The 25,739-nt window shown below is 40.5% G+C and overlaps 1 protein-coding gene across 1 annotated transcript in view; it reads right to left on the bottom strand.

Moving 5' to 3' along the window:
* The window catches only part of gabra6b (gamma-aminobutyric acid type A receptor subunit alpha6b), a 35,225-nt gene that overhangs the window by 8,845 nt on the left and 641 nt on the right, over positions 1-25,739 (bottom strand). Inside the window, exons 3-9 of the mRNA XM_030069621.1 lie at positions 25,388-25,455; positions 24,030-24,250; positions 23,221-23,303; positions 22,399-22,542; positions 21,365-21,517; positions 11,900-12,171; positions 4,199-4,455 (exon numbers count right to left, since the gene is read on the bottom strand). Of these exons, the coding sequence (XP_029925481.1) occupies positions 4,199-4,455; positions 11,900-12,171; positions 21,365-21,517; positions 22,399-22,542; positions 23,221-23,303; positions 24,030-24,250; positions 25,388-25,455 (1,198 nt within the window). The remainder of the gene's footprint in view (positions 1-4,198; positions 4,456-11,899; positions 12,172-21,364; positions 21,518-22,398; positions 22,543-23,220; positions 23,304-24,029; positions 24,251-25,387; positions 25,456-25,739) is intronic.

Raw genomic sequence — 25,739 nt, 5'->3', positions numbered from 1 at the left:
TTGAATGATCATTACACCAAAGTTATGGCTACGGCCCCGCGGTGGAAAATAGGAATTGAGTTGGAAATGGCATTTAGTGGTTTTGATTTATGAGCGACAATAGGGAAGTTGTTTTTCAAGCTTGGCACTCCGGTGGGCAATAAAGAGGAGCGAGGCTTATCGCCTGCTGTACCCACTCTGACACACATACACTAGTCAGCCTGCCAGCCAGCCGGCAACCAGTCAGCCAACCAGCTGGGGCCCTTCACATGGAAGGAAGTATTTTCAGCAAATTTGTTTCCTTCATGTCTAACCCTGAATGGTCCTATTCATTACTATAGCCTCCAGTCAGAAGGCACTGCCCACTACCATGACTTCCTGTGGCACACTTATGCACTTGTATGCATGTATCCACACACACACACACACACACACATGCACACACACCTATGCACAAGTACGCAAAGTACAGACACATGTACACACACACACACACACACACACACACACACACACACACACACACACACACACACACACACACACACACAAGATGGATTTGTATTTTAACCATTTTGCCCTGTGGCAGTAAGTACAGAATAGCGTGGCTTTATTGTGGTCCTTCTCATCTTTGCAGCTGAGTTTTATTAAAAACAAAGCTCGTGAAACAGGAAATTGTCTCTTGCATGCACAGCTCTCAGTTTGGGCCACCGAAGCTATTAATTCTATGGAATAAAAAGGACTGTCTGCTCTCAGTTGGTGGATGAGATATATGGATTAAAATGAATGTAAGATGGAGTTGGAGAGGTCACTTGTGTGGGAGGAAATGAAAAAATTAAAATAGCACTGAAATATGAAGTAATAGATGTCAACATATATCCATCCATCCATCCATCTATCCATCCATCTATCTATATGCAGCGCTTACATTTACCATCGAGAATACTTACACATGTTCACTCCCACACACTCCTCATACAAATGCTGTATACAAACATACAAACACACATACACACATCCACACACATACAGATATTCATACATTACAGTACAGTACAGCCATCCCAACTTCAAGCAGTTGCTCGCCTATTTTTAATTCCTGTTGATTTCCTATGCCTGCAGGCCACTTTTCTGCTGCATTCCTATAAGCAGTCTGACAGGATCTGCTTTATCGCTTACAGACCCTATCAATTAATAGAAAACAGTTAAAGAGAATGAGAGAGTTAGTCACACGGAGCTATCTTGACGCCTGCCAACACTGTCATGTCATCTGACTTGTCTCAGCCTGGGCCTCAGGGCTGCTCCCTTTTTAGAGAGACGAGGAAAACGAGGTGTGAAAGGAGCTGAGCGCTCACAGGTTAAAAGCTCCAGAATTACAAGGTGTAATACACACAGGCACAGATGCACATGAATGCACACACAAACACACGCACACAAGTGAACACAAACACCAGCATGTGATTGAGCATGTATATAAATCAAACACAAATTTGCACACATATGCAGACACACGTGCACACACATATATACACCTGCCATAACCAGAGCTATCTCCTTTAGGGAGTATATAATAACTCAGCGTTCTGTCAACTTGTCAACCGGATCCATAGGGGTGACATATGAATGCACCATACATCTTGGGGTGCTTGATGTCATCAAAACACTGCAGCATGATTTTATCTGCTGACAGACATATTGCTTTGACAATAACAATGCTGTGAAGACTGGCTGTGTGTACCTGCTATCAGTAACAGTTGTGCTCCATGTCTATGTCTCAGTCTATCTCTCTGAAGGAAATGCACTTGAAGGCATCACTTGTGTAAAAAAAAAACTCAAAGGCACTTATGATATGACATAAATGTGCCATTGAGCCTCCACAATTCACCTTGAAAAGCACATAAAGGCCTTGTTTGCTCTATATTCACTGTTCAAATGCTCCCATGTATCATTTATACATTGCCTTAGCAGATTCATACTGCTAGCAACTGTAATGCAAAATGGCTACTGGCACAAATGTGATTCCCTATACAATAGTTCACTGGCTAAAGAATGGTACTCGCTTTGTCAGGGCTGGTAGTTCGAGTTGGACAAGAATCCCTTTGCTAAAAATCTATGTAAGATGAGTAATGGATCCTCATTGTGCTGCAAGGTGCTTTGGTTAAAAGTATACACCAGATGGCCAATATCATATTCCAAAGGCCTTGAATCGGAGTGTGGCAAGCAAGACAGGGACTGGGTGTTGTTCGGAAGCTAGAGAGACCTACAAGCAGTCCAGTTATCTTCCTTTTATTCTTTATTTGGATCTCCATAATACCTACCACCACACCAAAAGCAAGTGAGCAACTGCCTGACATTGTCTTGTGAAGTGTGTTGACAGGATCTGACAGCATAGCAAAGTCAATAAAAACAGGTCCATCTTGCAGAGTGGAAATTTTCTTATTTTGCATATTTTTCCCCATCTTTTCAAGGGCAAAAATGATTGAGCACCTATCTATGGTGGTTAACAATAGTCAACTTGAAAACAACATAAAAATAAAACTAAAAATATACATACATATATATTTTTTTTTATCTCCATCCTCGCCTCTGTTTTGTTCACGTACTTGTACATTCTTCAGAAGTGGAAATAGAGCAATATGTAAGGTCAGTGCTGGTCAAGGTCAAGGTCAATTCCAGCCCATATAAGCCATATAAGAGGGATGTTACACCTGCAACTTGTCATTTACAGGCAAAGCAACCGATTTTTTAGCCAAAAGCAGTGGCACTCGCTTCCCTTCCTCATACCCGCTATCACTTTCTAACACTTCTTTGAAACTAGTGGCTGCCATTTATTTTTTCACGCCTTCCCTCATTTCACTCATTCACATCAAATTCTATCAGGTAAGCTGACACCTCAGCTCGCACCTAAAGCTCTATGGGGGTTAATACAATATATGCTGGGTGAACTATGCTGAATAAACTACAGACAAGAGCCAGAAGAGAAAAGGTCCTGTGAGCTTCCTGCCCATAAACTCTGAACATTCTCACATCATCATAAGATGTAAATTAAATATGTCCATAATTATTAGCTATATGGCCTGAATAAGACTACACAGTCTTGATATTCTCCTTACAGTTTTGCTGTTTGTTAGGCAAAGAGTGACTTTATAGATGAGCAAGTGCAGACATTTAGAAAGAAATGTGTGTCTGGTGCATACATACGTACTGTATTCTGTCGTGTGCATGTGTGCATTTTTTTTTCTTTCTTTTGGCAAATCCCATCTGTGTCTGCTCTTCCTAGCGTACACAAGGAATGATAAATTATTACCACTGCCACCCATTGGCACACTACAGTGCCAAACACTGAATGCACAATAGGGGGATTGCCAGACTTGCCTGGAGGGGCGGTATCACAATTTAAAACTAACAGTCCTGTGACCATTTGTCAACTTTGTTGGCACAATCAGAAAAGACACATAGTAAATAATTAGTGCTGAAACTATAGGGGCTGTGTGGCTGCTGAATGTATGAATATTCACACTAGTGGACAAATAAAAGCACATATAATGTAGGCAGACATTCATGCATTCCTATATATGCATCCAACCCCATTATGCACACACACACACACACACACACACACACACACATTCATAATAAAATAAACACATAAAAACACACAGAGCACTAATAAAAATGTTCTTTAGAACCTGATTTAGTGTGTTAGAAATAAAGATGTGTAAGTCGGAGAGGATATTATTGGCCTAATGCCACAAGCTTCACACTTCATTAGGTCACTGCACAAAAACAGAAACAACCAACAAATTGACTTGTATGCTCACAACCTGTGGGCCATATTATGAGTCAAGATCGATCATTTGGCCTAAAACGTTCACAAAATTAGCTCAGTGGTTGTTCTTAATGAGAGATCATTGATTAATTTTGTTTCAGAACAACCATATAAACCAATCATGAGTTTAGTTTGCATTCAGCTCTTTCACATTTCCCATTTTGCTTACATCCAAGATAGTTTGTTACAACAGATCGCGTGTATTGATAAATATGCAAGACATCTAAAATGTCTCTAATTCACTTACAATATGAAACAACCACTACCACCACTGCCTGACTTGACTTGATGTGTTAAACCCCATCCATCCGGTGCACTAAGTAGAATGAAACAAACACCAAAAATACAGGATTTCACCCATATGTGATTACAACAATGCTGCCGGCTCACCTGGACATCTCCATGGTGTCCTTGGTGAGATAGACGATCCAGTAGACCAGGTTGAAGGCCCCGAACGAAAGAGGGAAAAGAATGCGGGAGTACTTGTCTATGATGCTGGTGCCAGTCAGAACGTTGTTGGCCGGTACAGCTGATCCCTGCTGTAAGAACGCCTGAGCGTTGACTGGCGGGTTGGGGAATGTTTTGGCTGGACGATCGAACAGCGGGGCAGAGTTCATCCTTTTCTTCAACACACTGCTGGCATCCACCTGGGGAAGGCAACATGAAAAAAAAGCTTCAGTCACTCACACACACACACTCTGTGAATCACTTTGTCTATGCATGCTGATGAGCACACAGGCACACACACAATTCTGAGGACCAAATAAGAAATAAATTCTCAGACTCTATTAGGTTGTATCTTTTATTTTATTTATGTGATGTATTTATTTATTTATGTAATATCTCTGCAGCAATAAAGAAAATCAATCAGTCAGTCATATAAACATTGCTGATGTACTGAGGATATCAAATGTAACCTTCCATGCTAGTGCTGTAGTATAAACTGAATGCACATGTGATAGACAGTTTTAATATGGCAAAATGCAGGTATAGCAAAACACTAACACCACCACATATAAACTAAATTGACGCAAAAATTCAATCAACATCCTGTGTGATAACCAGTGTCTGCAATTAGGTAAGGTAAATGCAAAAACATAAGTAAAAATAAACTAAATAAATAAATGATATTGATATGGATAGATAGATTCCACAAATTCCATGCAATTATTCAACATCTTTTCCAACCCTCAGGTGGCACATTTAAGCCAAGAACCAAAGCCTCGAACCATACTATACAAACAGAAAGCAACATCTTCCGCAATAATACAGTAACCATCTTCTCTTATTCTTTCATTCTAAAAGCTGTGAAAAATACCTTTCCTCCTTCATGGTAAATCATAAAACTGCTTTGTAACACAAGATCACCTGTCACTTCTTTGTAGTAGTAGTAGTAGCACAAACAGATAAATATAGAGGCAGAGAGAGAGAGAGAGAGAGAGAGAGAGAGAGAGAGAGAGAGAGAGAGAGAGAGAGAGAGAGAGAGAGAGAGAGAGAGAGAGAGAGAGAAACTCTCAAAGAGGGAGAAATACTGTACTATGATAAAAAAGATGAAAAAAAAATCTCTGAAGACTTCATTAGTGCGAGCCATTTTCTTGTTGGGACAGCAATGCGGCAAAAAAAACAAAACAAAAAAAAAACACAATATTACCAGTATCTTAATAGATATAACTAGGCTAAGCTAAGGCTATAAATGTGATGTGGGGGCTGTAAAATCTGCATGAGGTACAACACGGCATGAAAAGGCTCTAGATCAAGATTGGCAGAAAAATGAGGCCATATTGCAAGGCTGCAGTGCTATGAGAGTGAGCTGGTTCTAGGTGGCCAGTCCAGGGCCAAATTCATTTGCAGACAGGGTGTAATTACGTGCGGGGAAACAGGAAGACCCAAGTGCAGGAGACCAAGGTGAACTGAACTGAACTCAAGTGCAGAATCTTTAATGCAGGAGGCAGGTAAACACAGGAGCTCGGGAACACACAGGGGCGAGGAAGCACCGGCACAAGGCCGACTGGCAAACTCACAGGCTGAACAGAAACACAATGAACTGACCAGGACGGAACTGAAAGCAAGACTTTAACATGAACTGAACTAATTGGCAAACAAGACACAGGTGACAAGACTAGAGAACATGAGGGGAGCTAATTGGCTAGGAAACACTGGGGACAGGGCAGGACTAATGAGACTAAACTCAGGACAGGTGTGGAGGAGCAAACAAGGAGGGCAGGGCTAGTGAAACACGCGAGGCAAAGACAGAGAAGAGCAAAAAAAAAAAAAAGGCACAATACTGAAACACATTCACATGACAGAAAATAAAAAAGGACAAAACCAAAATCATGCAACATACAGGCATTATTTGCAAATATACTCTTATTGGTACAAGTCTCCAATACTATGCGAATACACCAATATGTGCACAGTGAAGCAAAAATCTGGACTGAGGATGGGAATTTAGTCTATGGTGGGGCTACTGGTTTTCTGGTCGAACTGGCTGGTGCCCAAATCCAGTAGCGCCAGGTTGTGACTGAAAATGTCAGCTGCCTATTGCTGTGACAGTCCCTCGGAGGTGAAGAATCATGCAGTGAACACATGTCGAGTGCATGGTATTTGTGGAGTGTGTGTGTGTGTATGTGTGTGTGGTGTATGTGCATGTGCAGCTGCTCTGATATGCAGGCTATTTTTGATGATGACAACAGGCTCGCTTGGCTTCTTCTCAGTCAAATCCCAGAGGGATCAGCTCTTATTCTCTTTATCCACTGCTCTAGATTTCATCAGACCCACTTTGACACAGGCAGGATGGGCACTGAGTAATGGATGGTATATGAATTGCTTGGGTGGGTGCGCGTGTGTGTGTGTGTGTGTGTGTGTGTGTGTGTGTGTGTGTGCTTGTTTATAGGTGTACAGGGTTACATTCCTGTAAGTGTAGGTGTGCATGGGAGTAAGGGAACGTAAATGTCACACTTAATCCATGCAAATGTAAGGGAAGCAAAACAGAGAGTACCTAACAGCGATGACACTCACTGTTTTTCTGAGAAAGAATAAAATGATTAAGGATCCAGCAACAAATACAAAATGCAAAAATTTATATTTGAAGCAGTGAAAGATGGACAAGCACTGAGAAATAATACAAAAAACATCCTGCTTGATCATAAAGAAGCAAAAACAAACAAACAAACAAACAAAATCCTGTAAATATACATCAAAGATCATGTGTAGCTTCACTGCATTTAAGTTTCTTAGTGCTCTTCATCATTATTGCTGTTGCTATGACTTCCCCTGGCTGTGCTATCTAGCCTCATCTTGTTAGTGTCATCCCAGCTCACTGTTGGCCACATCCACAGCAAATGATATACACTCCAAAACATGCCTAACATCACTGAGAAGCCACTCTGAAGTGTGGAAGGGGATTTAGTCATGTACACAGGGTCATAGCACACACTGATGGTGTGGATCTGATTTTTCCAGACTAATCCTTTGTCCAGGTTAAAAAAAACAAAATCGATCAAGCTTTTGCTCTCAGGGCTTCTAGGCTTTGACAACTTGCTTGAGGAACACAGGCTCGCTCGGCCTTCTTAAAGCCCAATTCAGACTGACAGCAATGAATGCTGACAAAGTGGAGATTCCATTTGTTGCCAATGGGGAAAAGCAGAGCAGCAAAAGACCCGTATGTACATCATTTTCACTCTGCCACTGTAAGCTGACTGCCAGTCAGTTCCTGGAGTGGGAGGTAAAACAACAGCCAATAAGAGATCAGAGTTGATCACCACTTGTGGCACATGCTTCTAATATAATCTTCGGCACTTTATATGAATTGTACCATATGCTCTGTTTGTGGCACTGGGAGCCATCTTAGGCTGCATAGTACAAGTCTGTATGACTAGAGGGATGTAACTAGAAAATTAAAGGTTTGGAAAAGCATTGCTAATTCCTTCAGTCATTTGGTCCAATCTGTTTATGGGTGCTAACTAGCTTGGTAGTTAACATTTGCAATCACTGATTTGTGCAACATTAAAGGTTTGTTGTGGTGGCAGAAACATCAACAGTAGGCTAATAGTGAATCCACTGTCTGAATTGGGTAAAACTTAGCTACTTTTATTCATGACAATCATCACTTCTGTTTTAGCACTGTTTTACACAAATGACCTTTGTCTTCTATTGATTTGTCCTTTGATTCATAAATTGTTTGCATTGCACATTGCATGTTTAAAGGGCCAGGATTTATGCACATTTAAATGTCTTTACACAGCTCTTCGATACCACTGGTTCCATTGATGGGTTTCTTCATTTGTTTGTGTATTTTGATCCCCATTAGCTACTCTATTTATTATGTCTCTATTTATATTATATATATATATATATATATATATATATCTACACACACACACACAGTACAAGCGAGCGAGCGGTGGCGTTTTTGTGTAGTCATGCTATGGTACCAATTTCATGCAAGCTCTAAAAATTTTGCGAATTTATTTATTAATAAAAACGCATACTATGGTTTTTATACTATATCAACTCAAAAACTCAATTTTGATAGACATGCGTGCGCATTTTGCCCCAATATTACCAACAACAATATGTTGCAATTTACAGTGTAAATGAAAGCGGAAATTATTAGAACGGACGGATGATGCAGTAATAACCAGTTACAGAGTCAAGCAAATGACACATGAACATGCTCACACTGTTACCAACAAAATGTTGGAATTTACCATGAGATCAGAACTATTGGGACGTGCCACGGGGTGATGCAAACACACAGCAATGTCACCAGCTAGCCTACATGGTCAATGAAATGACACACAAACAATTGCCCATCAGGCAGGCTACGCACCAAAGTGATAAACGTCAGAGAACAAAAATCGATGAAACATGCCAGGTTACTCAATTGAAGTTGTATTTTCACCCATTTTGATTGGCACGATGCAGATGAAAGAACAAACTAATGTTAATGTTCCCGTACTAGCTAGCCAGCTAACGACGTTAACGGTAGCTAGCTGTCAAGTGAATGACTTGCAGTTGCCGTTGAACATTTCAAGCGAGCTGCTACGTAGCTAGTGGTGTTGCGCATGCGTCTTCTGAAAAGCTGATTCGCAGACAGCTTATTTTCCATTCAAAACGCCCACGTACAGGAAACACCGGCTACAAAACTAGGGTTAGGGTTAGGGTTAGGGTTACTTGGTATCACAGAGCGCATGCGTGCGTCAAGCTGTCAACTTTCCAGCATTTTGCTAGCAAATTGAGATAGATACGTGTATAGGCAGCGGTTTGCAACCAAAATGATAGAAATAAGGTATACTATAAAAGGACACACTAGGAGACCAACATTTTAAAGATTTTAATTGAAGGGCTTGGGCATGTGCTGCATTTATAGGTTATTATGACTGCACGCCCCTGCTGTATGACTATATATATATATATATATATATATATATATAGAGAGAGAGAGAGAGAGAGAGAGAGAGAGACAGAGAGAGAGAAATCAAGGGAAATCCAGGGGTTAACACAGGTGGGTTAGGGTTAGGGACCTATCATTGCCTGCACCTGTGGCTGGACCTATAAATACAGCCTCTGTCTCTCTCGCTCTCTCTCTCTTTTTCCCTTTCCCTGCCTGACGTGGCCAGTTGGTTGGTATTTTATTTTCCGTTAATTTCCTGTGCCACATAACACCCACTTACACACACCACTGACAATGCATGAAGCAGCCTTCACACACTGATACACCGATATACACAACCCCTCCACTTTATTGTTTATGTTTATGCTTGTAATATTGATTCATTAGTGCAACAATTTACCATGCACTGCCGCGTGGTCTGCATTCTTTAACTAACAGGTCATAGTGATTTAAATCGTGACTGCTTGATGGATATTTCTATTCCCTGTGCTAGAGTATTGTTTTTTTTTTTTCATCCCGCATTGTAATGAAGAGTCTTTCCTCCTACATATTTGGTGCAAGCAGACATTTTCTATTATGCATCTCTCCCACTCTCATACACTCTCACTCTTTCTCTTTCTCTCTCTCTCTCTCTCTCTCTCTCTCTCTCTCTCTCTTACACACACACAAACAAGCACACTGGCCCCTTACAGTACATCCATCTCTCCATCGCATTCCATACAAAGGATTGGGCCAGCTTCTCAACCCCCGCCTTCTCGTGAGCCTGCAATGATCTGCCTGGATATTCCCTTAATCTATGGCTCTTACATAATCTGCAGCAACGTCGTTCACAGAGCCACTGGCTGTCTCCTCGCGTCACATTCCCTGGTTATCATGCAGTTATAGGCCAGAACGGAGGACTGGGAGGGAGAATGGATGGAGAGATAGATGGATGGATGGATGGATGGATGAAAGTATGATAGATGAATGGATGAATCGAGCGATAGATAAAGTGCTGGCATGCGTTATATGTTTGTGTGTGGTGTGTGCATGTGTGTGTATACTTTGCAGGAGATTATGTGTGTGCCTATGTGTGAATGTGAATGTGTGTGTGGAGGGACTGGGGTGGGGGGGTGAGGACAGGGATGGATGTAGAGATTGTGATGTTTGAAAGTGTACGTTAAGTGTACAGATAGGGAATGGTGGTGTGCATGTGCATGTGCGTATGTGTGTGTGTGTGTGTTGGCATGCATGTGTGAATGGGGAATATAGGGTGGTGCACATCAAGAGCACAGCAGGGGCCTAGAGTAGAAGCAGAGATAGAGATGAAGGGGGAGTGATGGGGAGGTGTGTGTGTGTGTGTGTGTGATGTATTTCTACATGCATGCATGTGTGTGTGTGTGTGTGTGTGTGAGAGAGAGAGAGAGAGAGAGAGAGAGAGAAAGAGAGAGAGACAAAGAGAGACAGAGAGATGAAGGAGGGCTGGAGAATACACATAAATTAACACGATCACAGAGGGAAAAAAAATATATAGAGATTTTTTTTTCAGTGATCGTATTGATTTCTTTCTGTGATTGTGTAGATTGTATATTATATTGTGTATCCCGCACACAGTGCCCATTTGTCTGCAAACAAGCAGGTGGGTAAACAGGGGAAAGAGCTGGAAAAACAAAGACAGAATTTGAGAGCAACGTAGAGAGATAAAAAGGCATAGAGTAAAAACTACAGATAGAGAGGCATAGATTAAACAAAAAAAAAAAAAAAAGAAAGGAAGGAAGCCAGAGGAAAGACAGCAGCAGCCAGAGAAAGGACTGAGGTAGGAAGTGCAGCAGAAATGGAGTGAGACAGAGAAAGAGAGACAGGCAGGAGAAGAGACAGAGACTGGCAGAGCACGAGAGTGAGAGCGGGATGGAGACATGCAAAGGAAGAGACAATAAGAAATAAAAATTAAGAAAGACAAGCCGAGATTGTAAGACAGAAAGAGACAGAGATGGGGACAGAGACAAATGATAAAGACAGATTCAGCCACACACCAGTGACACAAAGGAGAGGAGCAAGAGCAGCAATGTTTACATCCACAAACCAAGAAAGCTAATGGCCATATTCCACTCATGGATGTGCTTATCTACCTATAGAGCTGACTGGAATAGAGGAATAGCCCTCAGTTACCCTGACAATTGGAATTGTGATACAATTGTGATCAAATGTAACGTCCTGAGTGTCACTATAAGTTCATAAAGTTCAGTGATGCAGGATTTACATCTCACCACTGGCATCCACATTTCTCTTTTTAAAGTTTTTCCCTGTGCAGAATCTTATAAAAACTTGATTTTTTTCCCTTGGTTTTAAGTGCATCCCACCACACAGCAGCTTTTTTTTTTTTCTTTTTCGAAATTGTTAATAGAATAAAATTACAAGGAAATGGAATGTTTTCCCCTCTGTTTTAGGTAAGACTTATTTGTGCCCTGTCTCTATTAGTAACGTATCCTGCTGAAATTGAAATGTACCTATAACCTTATGGGAATGTGCAAAGACAAAAAAAAAAAAATGTGAAATGTGAAGGGAGTTATATATTTACAGATCACCATTTAATATCAGAGTATGCCAGCCATCTGAAGCAGGCTCCTAATGCGCATGCAGATTAGTAGTTGAGTAACTGGGTTAATAGTGTATATCTCTGTAAACAAAGCCAATAAGAAACAGTGAAGTGGACTTACTGAGGAAACCTCCCCATCGTTCCCTGTGGCTGTAGCTGTCGCTGCAGCTGCCGCCTCCTGTGCTGCCGCCTTCATGGCTGCTGCTTTCCTGAGCTCCCGGTTGGCCTGCAGTGTGGAAAAGTAGTTGACGGCCGCAAACTCGATTAGGGCAGAGAAGACAAAGGCAAAGCAGACAGCGATGAACCAGTCCATGGCTGTCGCGTAGGAAACTTTGGGAAGGGAGTGGCGGGCGCTGATGCTGAGTGTGGTCATGGTCAGGACAGTTGTGATGCCTGCGTACAAGGAGGAGACACAGGAGTTATTATGAACATAGAGGTTAGCGATATGCTGCTTTGGCATCTTACTGTTCTATTAGGATTCATGAGCTCCTCTTTATTCTTGATTATTCAGCATTTGTATACTGTTGTATGTTTCTTTCCTTGAAACTTATTTTTTGTTTTGATGCTACTCCCGGGCAAGGTCTTTGCTTAAAGCAGAATCTTCTCAACGGGGCTACCTCACTGAATAAAGGTTGAAGTGGTATTTATTTTTTTTTTTAAACTGGCATCTTTGGTGCTAAACAGTCATTGCTGTGGTGTTTTTGCACCACACAGAAATGGCTTGGCAATAAAACAGCAAGTGCTGTCAGGTCTCTCTGATGTCTTTCTGATTTGAGCTTCTGTAGGTGGCCATGGTGGCTATCGCTGCTCGTGCTAACTGCTCATTTCCTCTAATTATTCCAAAAAAAAAAAAAAAACATGTTGTTGCTGCTGCCCAAAATGGCATCAGCACAGAGAGTGTGTCCAAGAAAAGGCATTTGTTTACATGAAAACATATTGGACTGCTACTTTAAATGAGTGAAATAAATTGATCTTAAAGTTCAGTCTGGATTTGTCAGTGTGTAATGACGCAAGATGCATTTTACAGGTAATGAATAGACTGATGTAGACAATAGCTTAAAGGTCAAGTAAACAAAAGCTGTGGGAAGTTACATTTTGCAACTACCTTGTATAAGATATATGATGTGGTAATTGATGCCTCATCAGGGCAGCAGGGTGACGTGGTGAGTCATCCTTCAACTGGAGGATCAGCAAGCATATCAGCAAGCATTTGTCCTGCTAGTGTCTTTGAGGTATCTTAATCTCTACCAACTCTGAATACACTCTGATCTCCCAGTGGACAGAGACACTTAATCACATTTCCCTATGAGGGATCAATTAACTATCATTTTATTATTATTATTATTGTTATTATTATTATTATTGCTGTTATTGTTATGGTTATGGTTATTGTTGTTTTTAATTGTTATATTATTAGTTCAGGAATAAGTGCTACAGCATGAATTTTTCTGACACCATAACAGTTGTGAAAGAGTCAGGGCTGACTGGCTGTACTTTCTGTGAACTTATGAACTTTACCAATCACATTTGTGAACAGTGATCATCTGGACACGTAGGGAGGAGGTTGGACAATGATGGTGAAGGGGCGTGAGTGTGTGTGTGTGTGTGTGTGTGGGTGTGTGTGGGTGTGTGGTGTGTGTGTGTGTGTGGGGGTGAGCATTATCGGCTGGGAGAGAGCAGTTATGTGGACACACAGATACGAATGCATGCACATACTTGCACTTACATGCAAACCCATACACACATACACACACATACACACACACACACACACAAACACACACACTCAAATGCAAGGCTATACGCTATGGAACAGCTTCAGGGTAAAGGGCTAACAATCTATTCAGGCATGCCATTTGGCCACTAAGACGTCTTTTCTTCAAGCTCAATAGATCATATCTGATCACTCCATCTTAGTAAATGGCACAGTATTGGCTACTTTATCATACAAGTGGTAAACAAAATTGTGGGATCTTTGTAGACACAATCATCTAAACTGTACTGCCAGAGTACACCCTCTGGCAAATAACATCTTTGATCAATTTAGCTCTGTGCAATGCAAAGATTGATAGTCTCACCCATGTTTTTTAGTACTTACTGCACTACTGTGATTTTGAGATGATGCAAAGCTGGCGCCTACCACCCCAAAACTTCACAATTTGCACTCAAGTGTTTCCATGTACCATTGTGAAGGAAACTTGCTTATGAAAACTCAACCAGCCTTATTGTAGCAGAATAGTAATGCAATCAGGGACTTCATGTACCAAAAAGCTGATGTATTCCTTTCATCAGTTGATTGAAAAGCCAGGACTCAGTTAAAATACAACAGTAGAATAAAGATTTGTAGTGAAAAGTATTGAAAGTCCATGCATAATTTGGATGTTTATTAAAAGTTCTTGCTTTAGTAGAGAAAGGGAAAATGGTTTACCATGTCTTCTCTTTCACTTTAATATAATGCCTGTTCATAGTGTAGATGCACACCAACCAAAGCCTTGCCTTGAGTTTGTTCAATTATATCACAACTCTTAAAACACTGGCAATAAGCAATCAGAAACTGCTATTTAGCCATGACAGGACGAAACAAAACTGCAGCATACTGACACTAATCTAAAACCACGGGACCTGGACAGTAACCTTTTCAGTGTGACAGAGTGTATTAGAATTAAAGGCCAATTTGAATTCAAATTTAAAACATGCATGCAATGGCATGTACAGTCTAATTGTATATCAAATGGTCAGAAATCATCAGAATCAGAAATACTTCACTGATCCCTGAGGAGAAATTGTGTTGATCCCCGAGGGAAAACTGGGTACTTGTGTAGTCAGTATGGATCTCTAAATAGATAATGTTTAATAGTATGAGAAATAAGAAATCTGATTACTCAATCATGCATTGCCATCATTTGTAATATGCTCATACTCAAACAATCACATTACCCACTAACTGCTAACAGTGTAATTTAGGTAGGTAATAACTGTATTTTAATAAAAGAGTGAGAGAAGACATAAGGAAGCATGGCAACTTTTCAAAATGTGCACACTAGTGATTTTCCTGAGACATGCGGTATATATGACATGGCAGCAGCTGCATGTCAACTCTGCGTTGTGCAATGTAACTAGAATGTCAGCCCACATGGCATTTCAAAGTCAGTAACCTTTGTCGAAAAGTCACTTCCCGACATGCTTTATTGTTTATGTTTATGCATCAGAAGACTGACCCCTGCCCAGCCACTCTAATACAGAGCACCAAATATCTATGAATGTTTTTCACAAAGTAATGACCAGACCAGACCCAAAAAAGAACTCATTAATACTTTTTAGGATTTTTTTTTAATCCTACTTACAGATCAGATGGGTGAGAATTTCTCCTTAGAACAATACACAACACTGGACAAACTCTAATTACGCTTGTCTAGTAAATATACATTCTTCATCACCATTATCTTTTTTTCCCACTTTTTCTCATAATTTAGTTTTATGTGTGGTATTGTATACTATTGCTCAATGGGTGGGATGTGGCACAGAGATAGCCATAAAAACAGACAATACAGAAATGTCTTCGGAAGCAGGGCTGCAATAGTCTGTCCAAACTCAAGAGCGCTTTTTGACATCGACAACTTGTCTCAGTCACACTTGATGCAGACTTGTCATGGTCTCAGCCACTGATGGATGTTGGTGTGAAATTTTCCTGACTTTCTATAAATAATTTAATTTGGGGAAATCTATTGATGTTTGGTATTTATTTTCCCAATGCACTGGAGACAGGGCATCAACAAGGGCTTTCAGCCTCCATATGTAATCCTAAAATATCAATGCATTGCTTAGTCAATTCCTGTGCACTGATTGCTTGGGTTGCTACACCATAGTATAGAGCAGATTTACAGCTTGATCAATATCATTGTTGAGAAGCATATTTTTGCATTTGGAAAGAAATGTTAATGGTTTGTTACATAGAACTTAATTTGCTCCTGTCTTAGTCATGTCTTGGTCTCGATCTGGACCTGGTCTTGGCTTATATAAATAAATAAAAAATAAATAAATCTCCAATAAGACCAATATTTCCTAATCTACAGTTTTCTATATGGCGGTCACAATATACAATAAAACTTATGAAAAATATGTTTTTCTATGCCCTAGTCCATTAAACAAGCATCAGGCACAGTTTAATAGCAACATGAGCCAGGACAAAACTATTATGGAGAAGTTACTAGTGATTAATGGCTCATAAGGAGGGTGGTGGCTTAGGAGAGATGGATAAATGATGAAAGATAAGGAGAACATTGGATGGTTGTGTGATGAATGCATGTTAAATTGGAATAAAATGAAAGCAATATTTTGGGGATAGATTATGGATGGAAGGGCCGCAGAATGATACTAATGGTGGTAGTGATAATGATGGATAAAACATCACTTGACATTGACATGGATGGACAATTTAAACAAGCATAAAACACTTAGGATGTAGACTCACTTGTGTTCTTTCATTTACATCTCTCATTTCAAGTCCCCCATGCCTTCATTAGCTTGAAATTTGTTTTCTGAGTTCCTTTAAATAATAATTCAGCATCTAGCAAACACAAATAACCCAAATGTGTCTTTGTTTTGGTCTAATAACCAACATGAACAGTTCAGAGAAATAGTGACAAATGGGAGCAGATTTAGCAACATAAGTAAGTAACAATTATCTGTGCAAGCCCATAAGTAGATCTCTGTATATCTGCATAATCATGTACACTTATTAATTTGACAACCATTTGATGATGCACATGCACTACATGCACAAGACACAAATACCCAAACAGCCTCATGAAGTGTTTCTATGGAAATGAAGAGTTCATGCAACCCTTGTTAAGCTGACTGAATAGGCAGCTGCTGGAGAAAATTACTGTCACATGTGCTCAAAAATACAGTACAGTTTTGTAACAGTAACTTCATAAATAAATAAATAGAAGCAACACAAAGGTAAGATGACAAGATCAAAACCAATGGCTTTTGCTTTGCTCTCTCATTACAACTACACTGTACACGTAACTCAGAGTGCAATGTCGATCATGTCCTGTATCATCACACCTACATGGGTTAGTGTCTGATCTGTTTACACCTGTGCTGATTGGAGTCGAAGCCAATAACCAGTTATAACCTGTAACCTGTTCACATTGAGCTCCAGTGCCAGATGGAGGTGGGATTTTAGGTCAGTGTCAAAGGGGTATGAGAGGTCTGCAAATAGCTATAGGGCCAGATCCAGCCAGTTTCATCATGATGAATACAATTTTACAAATCAATTATCTATCTAAGTGGTAACCAGTGCAGAGAGATGCTTAAAACGGCATAATATGGTCTCTCCATTTGGCACTGGTTAAAATCCTAGCTGCTGCTTTGTGAACTAGCTGCAGACATGAGAGTAATTTTTGACCTAATGGCAGGAATAGAGGGAGTTGCAATACTCTTTATGGGGTAAGATAAAGTAAGAATGATCTCTAAATCTGTGCGAGGTAAAAAAAAAAAAAAAAAAAAAAATCACCTTGTCCTTTTTTATGCATTTCTAAATTGTACGGAGCAACAGTACACAACCTTCTTTCTCTGTTCTTCAAAAACCAAGTCACTGTCAAAAATCACTCCCATGCCTCTAGCCGCTGGCTTTATATGGGAGGATAGACTACCAGGACCCTTTTGAAGAAGCAATCTGAGTGAAAAGGCTAAATATATAGGAAATCCTTTCCTGGGTATATGGCAATTGTGGTAGTACTTTTGTGCAGCAACCACACAAAAGGTCCACTACAGGTGCTTGTCAGAGGCATTTTCAAAGTGTCAAGCTATCAAAAGGTACCAGGAAATAAATATCAACAGCAATTATGCACCTACATAAAGCTTCTCCATCGCTGGAAAGGGAATGGCTGTGCCCTTACTGGATTCCATCCTTATTCAGGCAGATTAGGTCAGCTACAGATGCTGACAATGAACCTCCGTTTTAATGGCCCATTAACAAAGTACATATCTAATTCACTTTCATCAAGCTAAAGCAACCAGGGAAAAAGGGCCATTGAACACTGCTGTCCATGCTCTTATCAAATATATGCCGTAGTTGTGCACAGTTCATTAACACAGAAGGAACTTATGGAGTATTTAATGCACCTAATAATGGCTCAAAAGCATTTCCTACACACTGCTTCAGCAACGAAAGCTAACAACTCTCAAATGCAAACCTCCCCCAATGGCCAACCAACGCAGCTTGTCTCGAGCTCAAGCACGAGTTAAATGATTTCAGAGGGGAGGAGGGACATGTGAAGAAAGCATGTCAGGGTAGGAGGGGGATGTAAGAGAAAGAGAAAGAAAGAGTGTGGGAGGGAGGGGGATGAAGTATAAAGACAGGATAGAAATGAAGTGCTTGAGGCATTTATGTGCTTTTATGGGCAAAAAGCAAGGTACAAATTAGGCCACACTCAATTAAGTCTGTGAGACTTGTGCTCAGGGGACTTTTAGCTCTTAGAGAGGTTGTTGACAATGCACTGCACAACAAACTATGGCTTAATGTACTTAGTTGGGGCGGAGTGCTTCCATATAGCAATTTTTCTCCTCTTCCCATTTCATTTCTTTCACACTGGCCTTTACTTTCTTCTCCTTGTTTTTTTATTATTAATTTCTCATCTGTCTTTATCATCATGCTACTTTTGCCTCTCTTCTCCCTCTCTTTTCTCTCCTTTCCACTTGTTCACTCTTTCATATTTCTTGTCCTCTAATTCCTTTCTTTCCCATGCGTTCTTCTCTTCTCTTCTCTTCAACTTTTCTCTCTCATAAATCACCTAGTGCATTATTGCAGCTTGCTCGGGCAATCACTTTTTACTAAGGCAATGGCTATCATATCTCCTGCTGTCCTTTTACTGCTAAAATATTATAATATATTACACCAAGCAATTTACTGCTCATAAGCAAAGCACTTTGAATTTAAACATACACTTGCAGCAAGAAGAAAAAGTCTGTTCATTCTTTTTTATGGAAAATTCACTATGTTGTATTTATTTCAACATAACCTCTTCTAAAAGACCTAGGGCCCTATCTTGTGCCACCCGCTACCCGCTGCCGCTACCCGCTACCCGCAAATTGCGGATTTAGGAACTTCCGCTATCCCTAAACGGTATCTTGTGCCACCCGCTACCCGCTATCCGTTATGCCGACTCCGTCATTTGCGCCTGGAGGTGTGTCCGTGGGCGTGTTTCATGCGCTATCCCTAAAATTGCTATCTTGCGCACACACTTTAGGGATAGCGGATAGCGGGTGGTCAGGACCACCCGCTATCCGCGCGCTGTTACGAGAGCGCGCCCAGGCGGCTTCAATGCACGCCCCGATGGAGCCTCGCCACACACACGGTCGGACTGATACCGGGACGCCGCCGGAATGGACTGAGTATATTACTCATATAGACTGTTTAGAGGTAAGACTGTTTTAATTGGACACTTACGCCAGCACGTTTTATTGTTTTATCATAAGCCAGCAGCTGTGCTATATTTTTATTTTTAATATTTTATTTGCCCAATCTACCTTGTCAATAAATTAGTTTACACATATTCCACCTCTGCCTCTTCTGTGTGTGTGTGTGTGGTGTGACCCGGGGATTTTACTCAATCAGTACAACCTTGTGACACGTCCACTTGGACACATGTGGCTCCACCTCCCGAATTAACTCACCTATAATATAATATATAATATGTATATAAAGCCAACTTGCTTTAGCCTCAGTAGAAGCCCTGAGAAAATCTACCTCCCTCTCTCCATCGCGGGTTTAGGATTTAGGATTTAGGATAGCGCAGCCTGCCCTTAAAGGCAATGGCACCTGGCACACTGATTGGTGTAACTGGCGTAACGCCCAAAACACGCCTATGCATAATATAGCGGGTAGCGCAAGTGTTTTGCGGATAGCGGGAGGTGCACAAGATAGCAATTTTTTACGGGGGAACGCCTCTTCCTAAATCCTAAATCCGCAAATATTAGGGTTTAGGGAGTCTGGCGCAAGATAGGGCCCCTAGTGTGCCCTGGTTTCACCCTGGGCTAGTCTTTAAAACTGCCAGTCCAGAGAATGTATGTATGTATTTATTTATTTATTTTAACCTATCCCCAACGTTGTGTGAAATGAAAACAGCAGGACGAGTGAGCTTAATGAGTTGCCACAGATGTGCTTTCCACATGGGGCCTTCACTTCGACGCTAACAATTGGGATCTATTCTCTGAAGAAGGGTGCAGGCTTGTTGCCACGCTGGCAGCTCTCCAAAAGCAAGTGAGGACCACAAAGCCATAATCTACAAGGGCCAACAGCGTTACTCGGCTCGAGCTTGGTGAAATTTAACTTAAGAGAAATGAAAAGGGGAAAAACATTAAAAGAATGGTGATAGAAACTTGCTCTCACTTTCTGTCAGTCTCTCTCACTCTCACTCTCCCTCTCTTTCACACACACCTTTTCGTTCTTTGTCCAACCTCCAGTCGCAGTCTCTCTGTTTTGGTCTCTGTCTCTCACGTCCTCTCTCTGTGTCTCTGTCTCTCTCTCTCTTTCTTTCTTTTCCTCCTTCAGTGTCTCTCTCCCCCTCTCTATTCCTGAGGCTAGAACTTGGTGGCAACTGTAGCGCGATGTAATGTGAACAAGCGGAACCTGCGAGAGCTCGGAAGCGGGCCAAGTAAACATCCTCCCCCTCTCTGCCCTGGCATGACCAATTTCAAAAAGGGACATTTATTCCAAAATAATTCAACTCCACTTTAGCAGAAGAGGGATATAGATAATGAAGAAAGGTTTAAAAAAAAAAAAAAAAAAAGCTGCTATGGCCATATCTCTCTTTGTTACAGTGGTTACATTTTCAGGACCACTCTGTGAAATTCAAACCACTGACAACTTCTGCCAAAAAATCACAGTGCAGTAAATGGAGGAGAGTATGCTTGTTTAAAGCGCACAGAGCTAGACTCACAATGGGGTCAAGCTGTGGGTGGTGAGTCGATAAATCCAGAGAATTTTTAGCTTAGTTGGATACTTGGACATAATAAAGTTGAGTTTTGAGAATTGAAAACTTTACATTTAAACTTGATGCTGAAACCCTTGAAAAATTGTTAGAGATGAGTGTAGGACACTATACTGTAACAGATGAAAGACCCAAACACAGTGAGATTACACGTTGGCAGTCCACAGCTACAGACATTCTGAGTGACTAATAGTCATAGGATTCTGTTCAAGTAAGTTGATATGATTTACAAAGCTGAAAAACAGTTTCCTCCATATTAATGTCCTCCTGCAATCATGCAAGATGGCCACTTCAGATCCAAGATTTAAGTATAACCAAGAAGGCGTATTCAAAGACAAAAGCCTAAAACCTGGCTGTAAGACCAGTTCTTGCACTTTCTGGCAGCTAAAAAGAGAACACACTTTGATTTTTCCAAGCTACTCCATTCCAACAGCAAAAGCCACAATGAATCAAGTGTTATCTTTCCACTTTAATCTGTATCTTTGTCCTTTGTGTTTATATCCTTTGATTTGACTTGACTCGAAAGCAAGCTTGCAGGTAAAAATGGGACTTCTTCAATAGGCAAAAATAAGTTAAAGGGGTCTTACCGAAAACAGTCCGGGCCGGAACTGATTCCTTATTAATCCAAAAAGAGACTTGGGCAAGGATGACAGTCATAATACAGGGAATGTAAGTCTGGATCAGGAAGAAACCCATTTTCCTTTGCAGATGGAAGTGAACGGTCATGATGACATATTCACCTATGAGAGTAAACACCAAGGACATCCTTGGTTATATGGGTGGTAAATAAGCAATTCATATGCACACAATAGGACTGCCTCATGTAACATCTAAATATGAAAGGTCCATTCCAAAAGTGCAAAATCACCCCTATTTGAGGGGCGTAGGGGGATGATGTTGATGATGATTCATTATTAAAACACAGCCATTACGTTTTCACCATTTTGTTACTTAGGGTCTGAGAATTGCTAATACCGAAAGTAATATTCAATAGTTTTGCTTTCATAGCAGTTATTCTATAACACAATGCACTGCATTTTTAAGTATTTGACAGATACCTGATTAAGTAATGAAACCTCCCATATACCACATAAGACTGCTGTAACCTCAGGGAAAAGTGATCTCTGATTTGCGTACGTGAAAAGCATGTCATAAATCATGCCAAATACTGAAATCTGCAAGTGCTGTATATCAAACTAACCATGCCTATCTCACTAAAATGTGAACAGTGCATATTTATATTGATGTAATCAGAACATATACAGTGTGCTATATTCAGCAGCTTGGAAACACTATGAATGTATGCAGTTACAGTCACAATCATTAGATGATAAATGTTATCCAGCACTGTGAAATGATTGTGTCAAGCAATTAATCATGTAGGCATAGTGTATATATACAGAGAATATGCTTACATCATTTACAGACAGTGCTGAGTAGCGAGTTAGACAATATGCAAAGAACAACAATAGACAACAAAGAATTAAAGCATTGTATTTCTGGATCCACTATTCACCTTACAGTATGTAAATACAGTTGCACTTGTTCAATATTTTTGGTAACTGAAACTAAACTATATCAAGCACCCAGATAAAACACATTCACAGAAAATGCTGCTCACCTGTGTTGGATTTTAACCTTTCACTTGACACTGTCTGACCAATCAGGTCATACTGTAGCAGACTGGATGACTCCTGCGGCACCTCGACAGAAGACAGAGGGCCTTTCTTCCACGTGTACACAATCTCACTGATGGGGTAAGCATCTGGACAACATGAGGAGAATACAGCAAGAATGGAGAGTTTTTTTTTTTTGTTTGTTTTTTTTTTAATCAAACTGAAACATCCACGATTTGTCAAGAAAAACACACCCACTCACAAATACTGAGAGCACAAAGTTTTAGCACTTTTGAAATGATAATTGTTAAAGGGACAATAGGTAAGATTTTCTCGGCGGCATTGCACAAAATTACCATAATATACCTGCAGAGGTTGATAGGGTTGTTAATCTGCATATTTGGTTAAACAAGTAATTTGCCAGATGCGGTGATTCTTACTTTCAAACCTTTGCAACTCACGGTGCATTAATCACAGGCACAAACATTTAAGAAGATGGGATGAGGGTGTAAGTGCTGCTGCAATTCCTTCTGGCCACCGATACAAGTTGATGAGAGGTATGTATTACTTAACATCCTTTTAAAAAATAATTCTTTCTTGGAAAAGAAATTATATTTTTGCCCACTTTATCACCTGTACATCAGACATATTGAATGGTGAATCCCAGGTAAAGACTTTTTATTTCTTCATATGTACATAAAAGATGGCATTTTGGAAATGAATTCTTCAAACATATCCTGTCAGGCATTCAGTCATTCAGTGAGAGTCTGATCATCAGAGAGTGACACCATCTGTCAGACTAGTGAGGCTTAACAAAAACAACTTACAACTCCCAAACTTAAGCGGGCAGGCATGGCCGTCCATCGGGAAGTTCATCAGACGCATGGGGCACTCTGCATTTATAGTTAATCTGTGGGAAAAGACAAGAGTTGAAAAGAGTGTTTGATTTATATTTGATACACAGAGACTGGCTAAGAAATGACAACAGTTAAGCTGAAGCCCATCAGTGTGGCACCATGCTGTCCAATAGCTACCACAGTATTTAAATAAAAGCATTTGATGTTAGAAGGGTATAGTATATGGATAATAATTTTTTTGTTAAATGGTTAAATTTTAAATATAAGAGCTTGTTCTCCAGGACAATATTTCAGTACCTCCTGCAAGGGTAATATTTAACAAAAGATCATTAAGATTTGCATAGATAATCACCTAACACAAAACAGGGGGGACAAAGGACAAATTTCTTGAAATTCATCACTGTAACATTTCTAAAATTAAGAGGATCTAAATTATAGTCCAACTATTTTTTTCCACCTTGGACTAAGGTGATCCATTGTCATTTAAAAATATGTTTATTTTATGTTTGTGCCATCAATAACTCTGTAGGGGTATCTCTTTTTTCAAGTGGTATCTCATTTTGGAACAAAGCTGGAGGCATGTGTGTTTGAATTGCTTTCCAGGGCTGCTTTTTGTATCAGATGGTGGATATCTCATTTTGGAATGGCACTCTTCATTTTCTTTTAATCTGTGTTTATATTCTTGGATGCTTGTTTGCTTGGTTTGCTTTCCAGGTCTGTGCTCTATTCCGGTCCTGGCTGGGAAAGAGGTATTGTAGCTCCCCGTCCAGCCCCGTTACCTCATGGTGTAGAGGATAGTTCCGTTCTGCATGATGCGGAACAGCTTGTTGGGGGTGGTCATGTTGTGAGAAATAGACCTCTTGCCATTCCGGAAAAAGGTGTCCGGCGTCCAGATCTTGCTGACCATCAGGTTGTTGAGCCGCAGGATCTCGATAGGACCCTCAAATTTTAACCGCTCATCAATCCATGTCTGACGGAAGAACACATCCATGGTGTATTCCTGGGGGTTGGGGGTGGGGGTGGGGGACGTTGGATAGGGAGTGAGCCATGTGTCCATCTACTAATATTACCAATAATTCTACTACTACTAGCACTACTGCTGCTTCTGCTTCTGCTACTACTATTTCTGCTCCTCCTGGAGTGAATGGCAGATGGCATCTCAGCCATGCTTTCGTTGTATCTTGCTGGATGGAGTACTGGGTACTAGAACCATTTGTACTAGCTCTGCAACTACTGCTACTTCATCTGTTATTGCTGCAGTTCTACTGCTGCTTCTACTCCTGCCACTCCTATGGCATTCAATCCTGAAGTTTCTACTCTTTCATATGTTCTAAGAGCTTCAGACACTGAAATACTTCTCCAGTTACTGAAAATGTACCACCTGTATCTTTTTCCATAAACACCACATGTACTATCAAATTCACTTAATACTGGCCATTCTATATTAAGTCCTTGTAACCTGCTGAAAGCACATACATCACCCCAGGGTGATGTTTGTTGATGATATATAATCTATCTCATCGTAGATTCCTCCAAATCTGTGTCAAATGTTTACAGGATAAGGCATCTCAAACTAATTCTGCAAACTGATGCAGAGATTATCAAATCAGGAGGCTCAAGTACAGTATATTTCAACTATGGTATTAACATAAAGCATCCAGTATGATTCAGTCTTGGATGCTTTTAGACAGAATGGATAGCTCGGCTGCCCAGAAGAGCCCTTTGCATTCCTGCCTATAGGACTGCCACCAGCATATCACATGGCAAATCAAGCAGGCTTTAGATGCTATGAAAAACAGTATAGGGTGTAACAGAAATAAAACGCTCAGCCTATCCCATGACAGGAGTGGACAGCCTATCCCATCCCAGCATCATCCATGTCTCTCCCTCTCTCTGACTGGGGGATTGTCAACCAGATTAAAATCCTAAGCTGCACTAATGACATCCTGCCCAAATGCTGGAATAATGAAGGCTGGGCGAACCGTGACTTGGGGCTATACACATGGAGTCAAAGGGAGAACTGTACATATCCCGTCCTGGGCTTAGTTAACAAGTAAAGAAACACATGGGGGTAAAACGGCTGAAGTTATCCATGCACTTTGCGTTGGTGTCCCTGAAGTTGGGGTGCTCAACGTACCATCTCAACATCTGAAACAGGTCCAAAGCTCGTGACAAAGATGTCAGTTTTGACCTCTGTGACGGGACCTACAGCAGAAGGATAAGAAGTTGTTTTGATATATATTAAAGCAATCATGTCAGATCAAACATGTTTTGCCCTTTTCCCCTTTCTTTTTGCATTAATATATTACACTTTAAAAATGCACAATTCCAAAATGTACATATATAAAATGTACAAAGACTAAACAAGCTGTAAAATTTTTTTGACAACAGCAAATAAATATTAAACTGACTCTGAAGTGCCAGAAGAACATACTTCCTCGACTGTGGTAGGACGATTTTAGCAACATTTGTTGGCTGTTAAATCTGCT

Source organism: Myripristis murdjan, chromosome 14 (assembly GCF_902150065.1).
Source record: "Myripristis murdjan chromosome 14, fMyrMur1.1, whole genome shotgun sequence".
In the NCBI taxonomy this organism is placed as follows: domain Eukaryota; kingdom Metazoa; phylum Chordata; class Actinopteri; order Holocentriformes; family Holocentridae; genus Myripristis; species Myripristis murdjan.
This window is presented reverse-complemented; position numbering and strand designations above follow the sequence as displayed.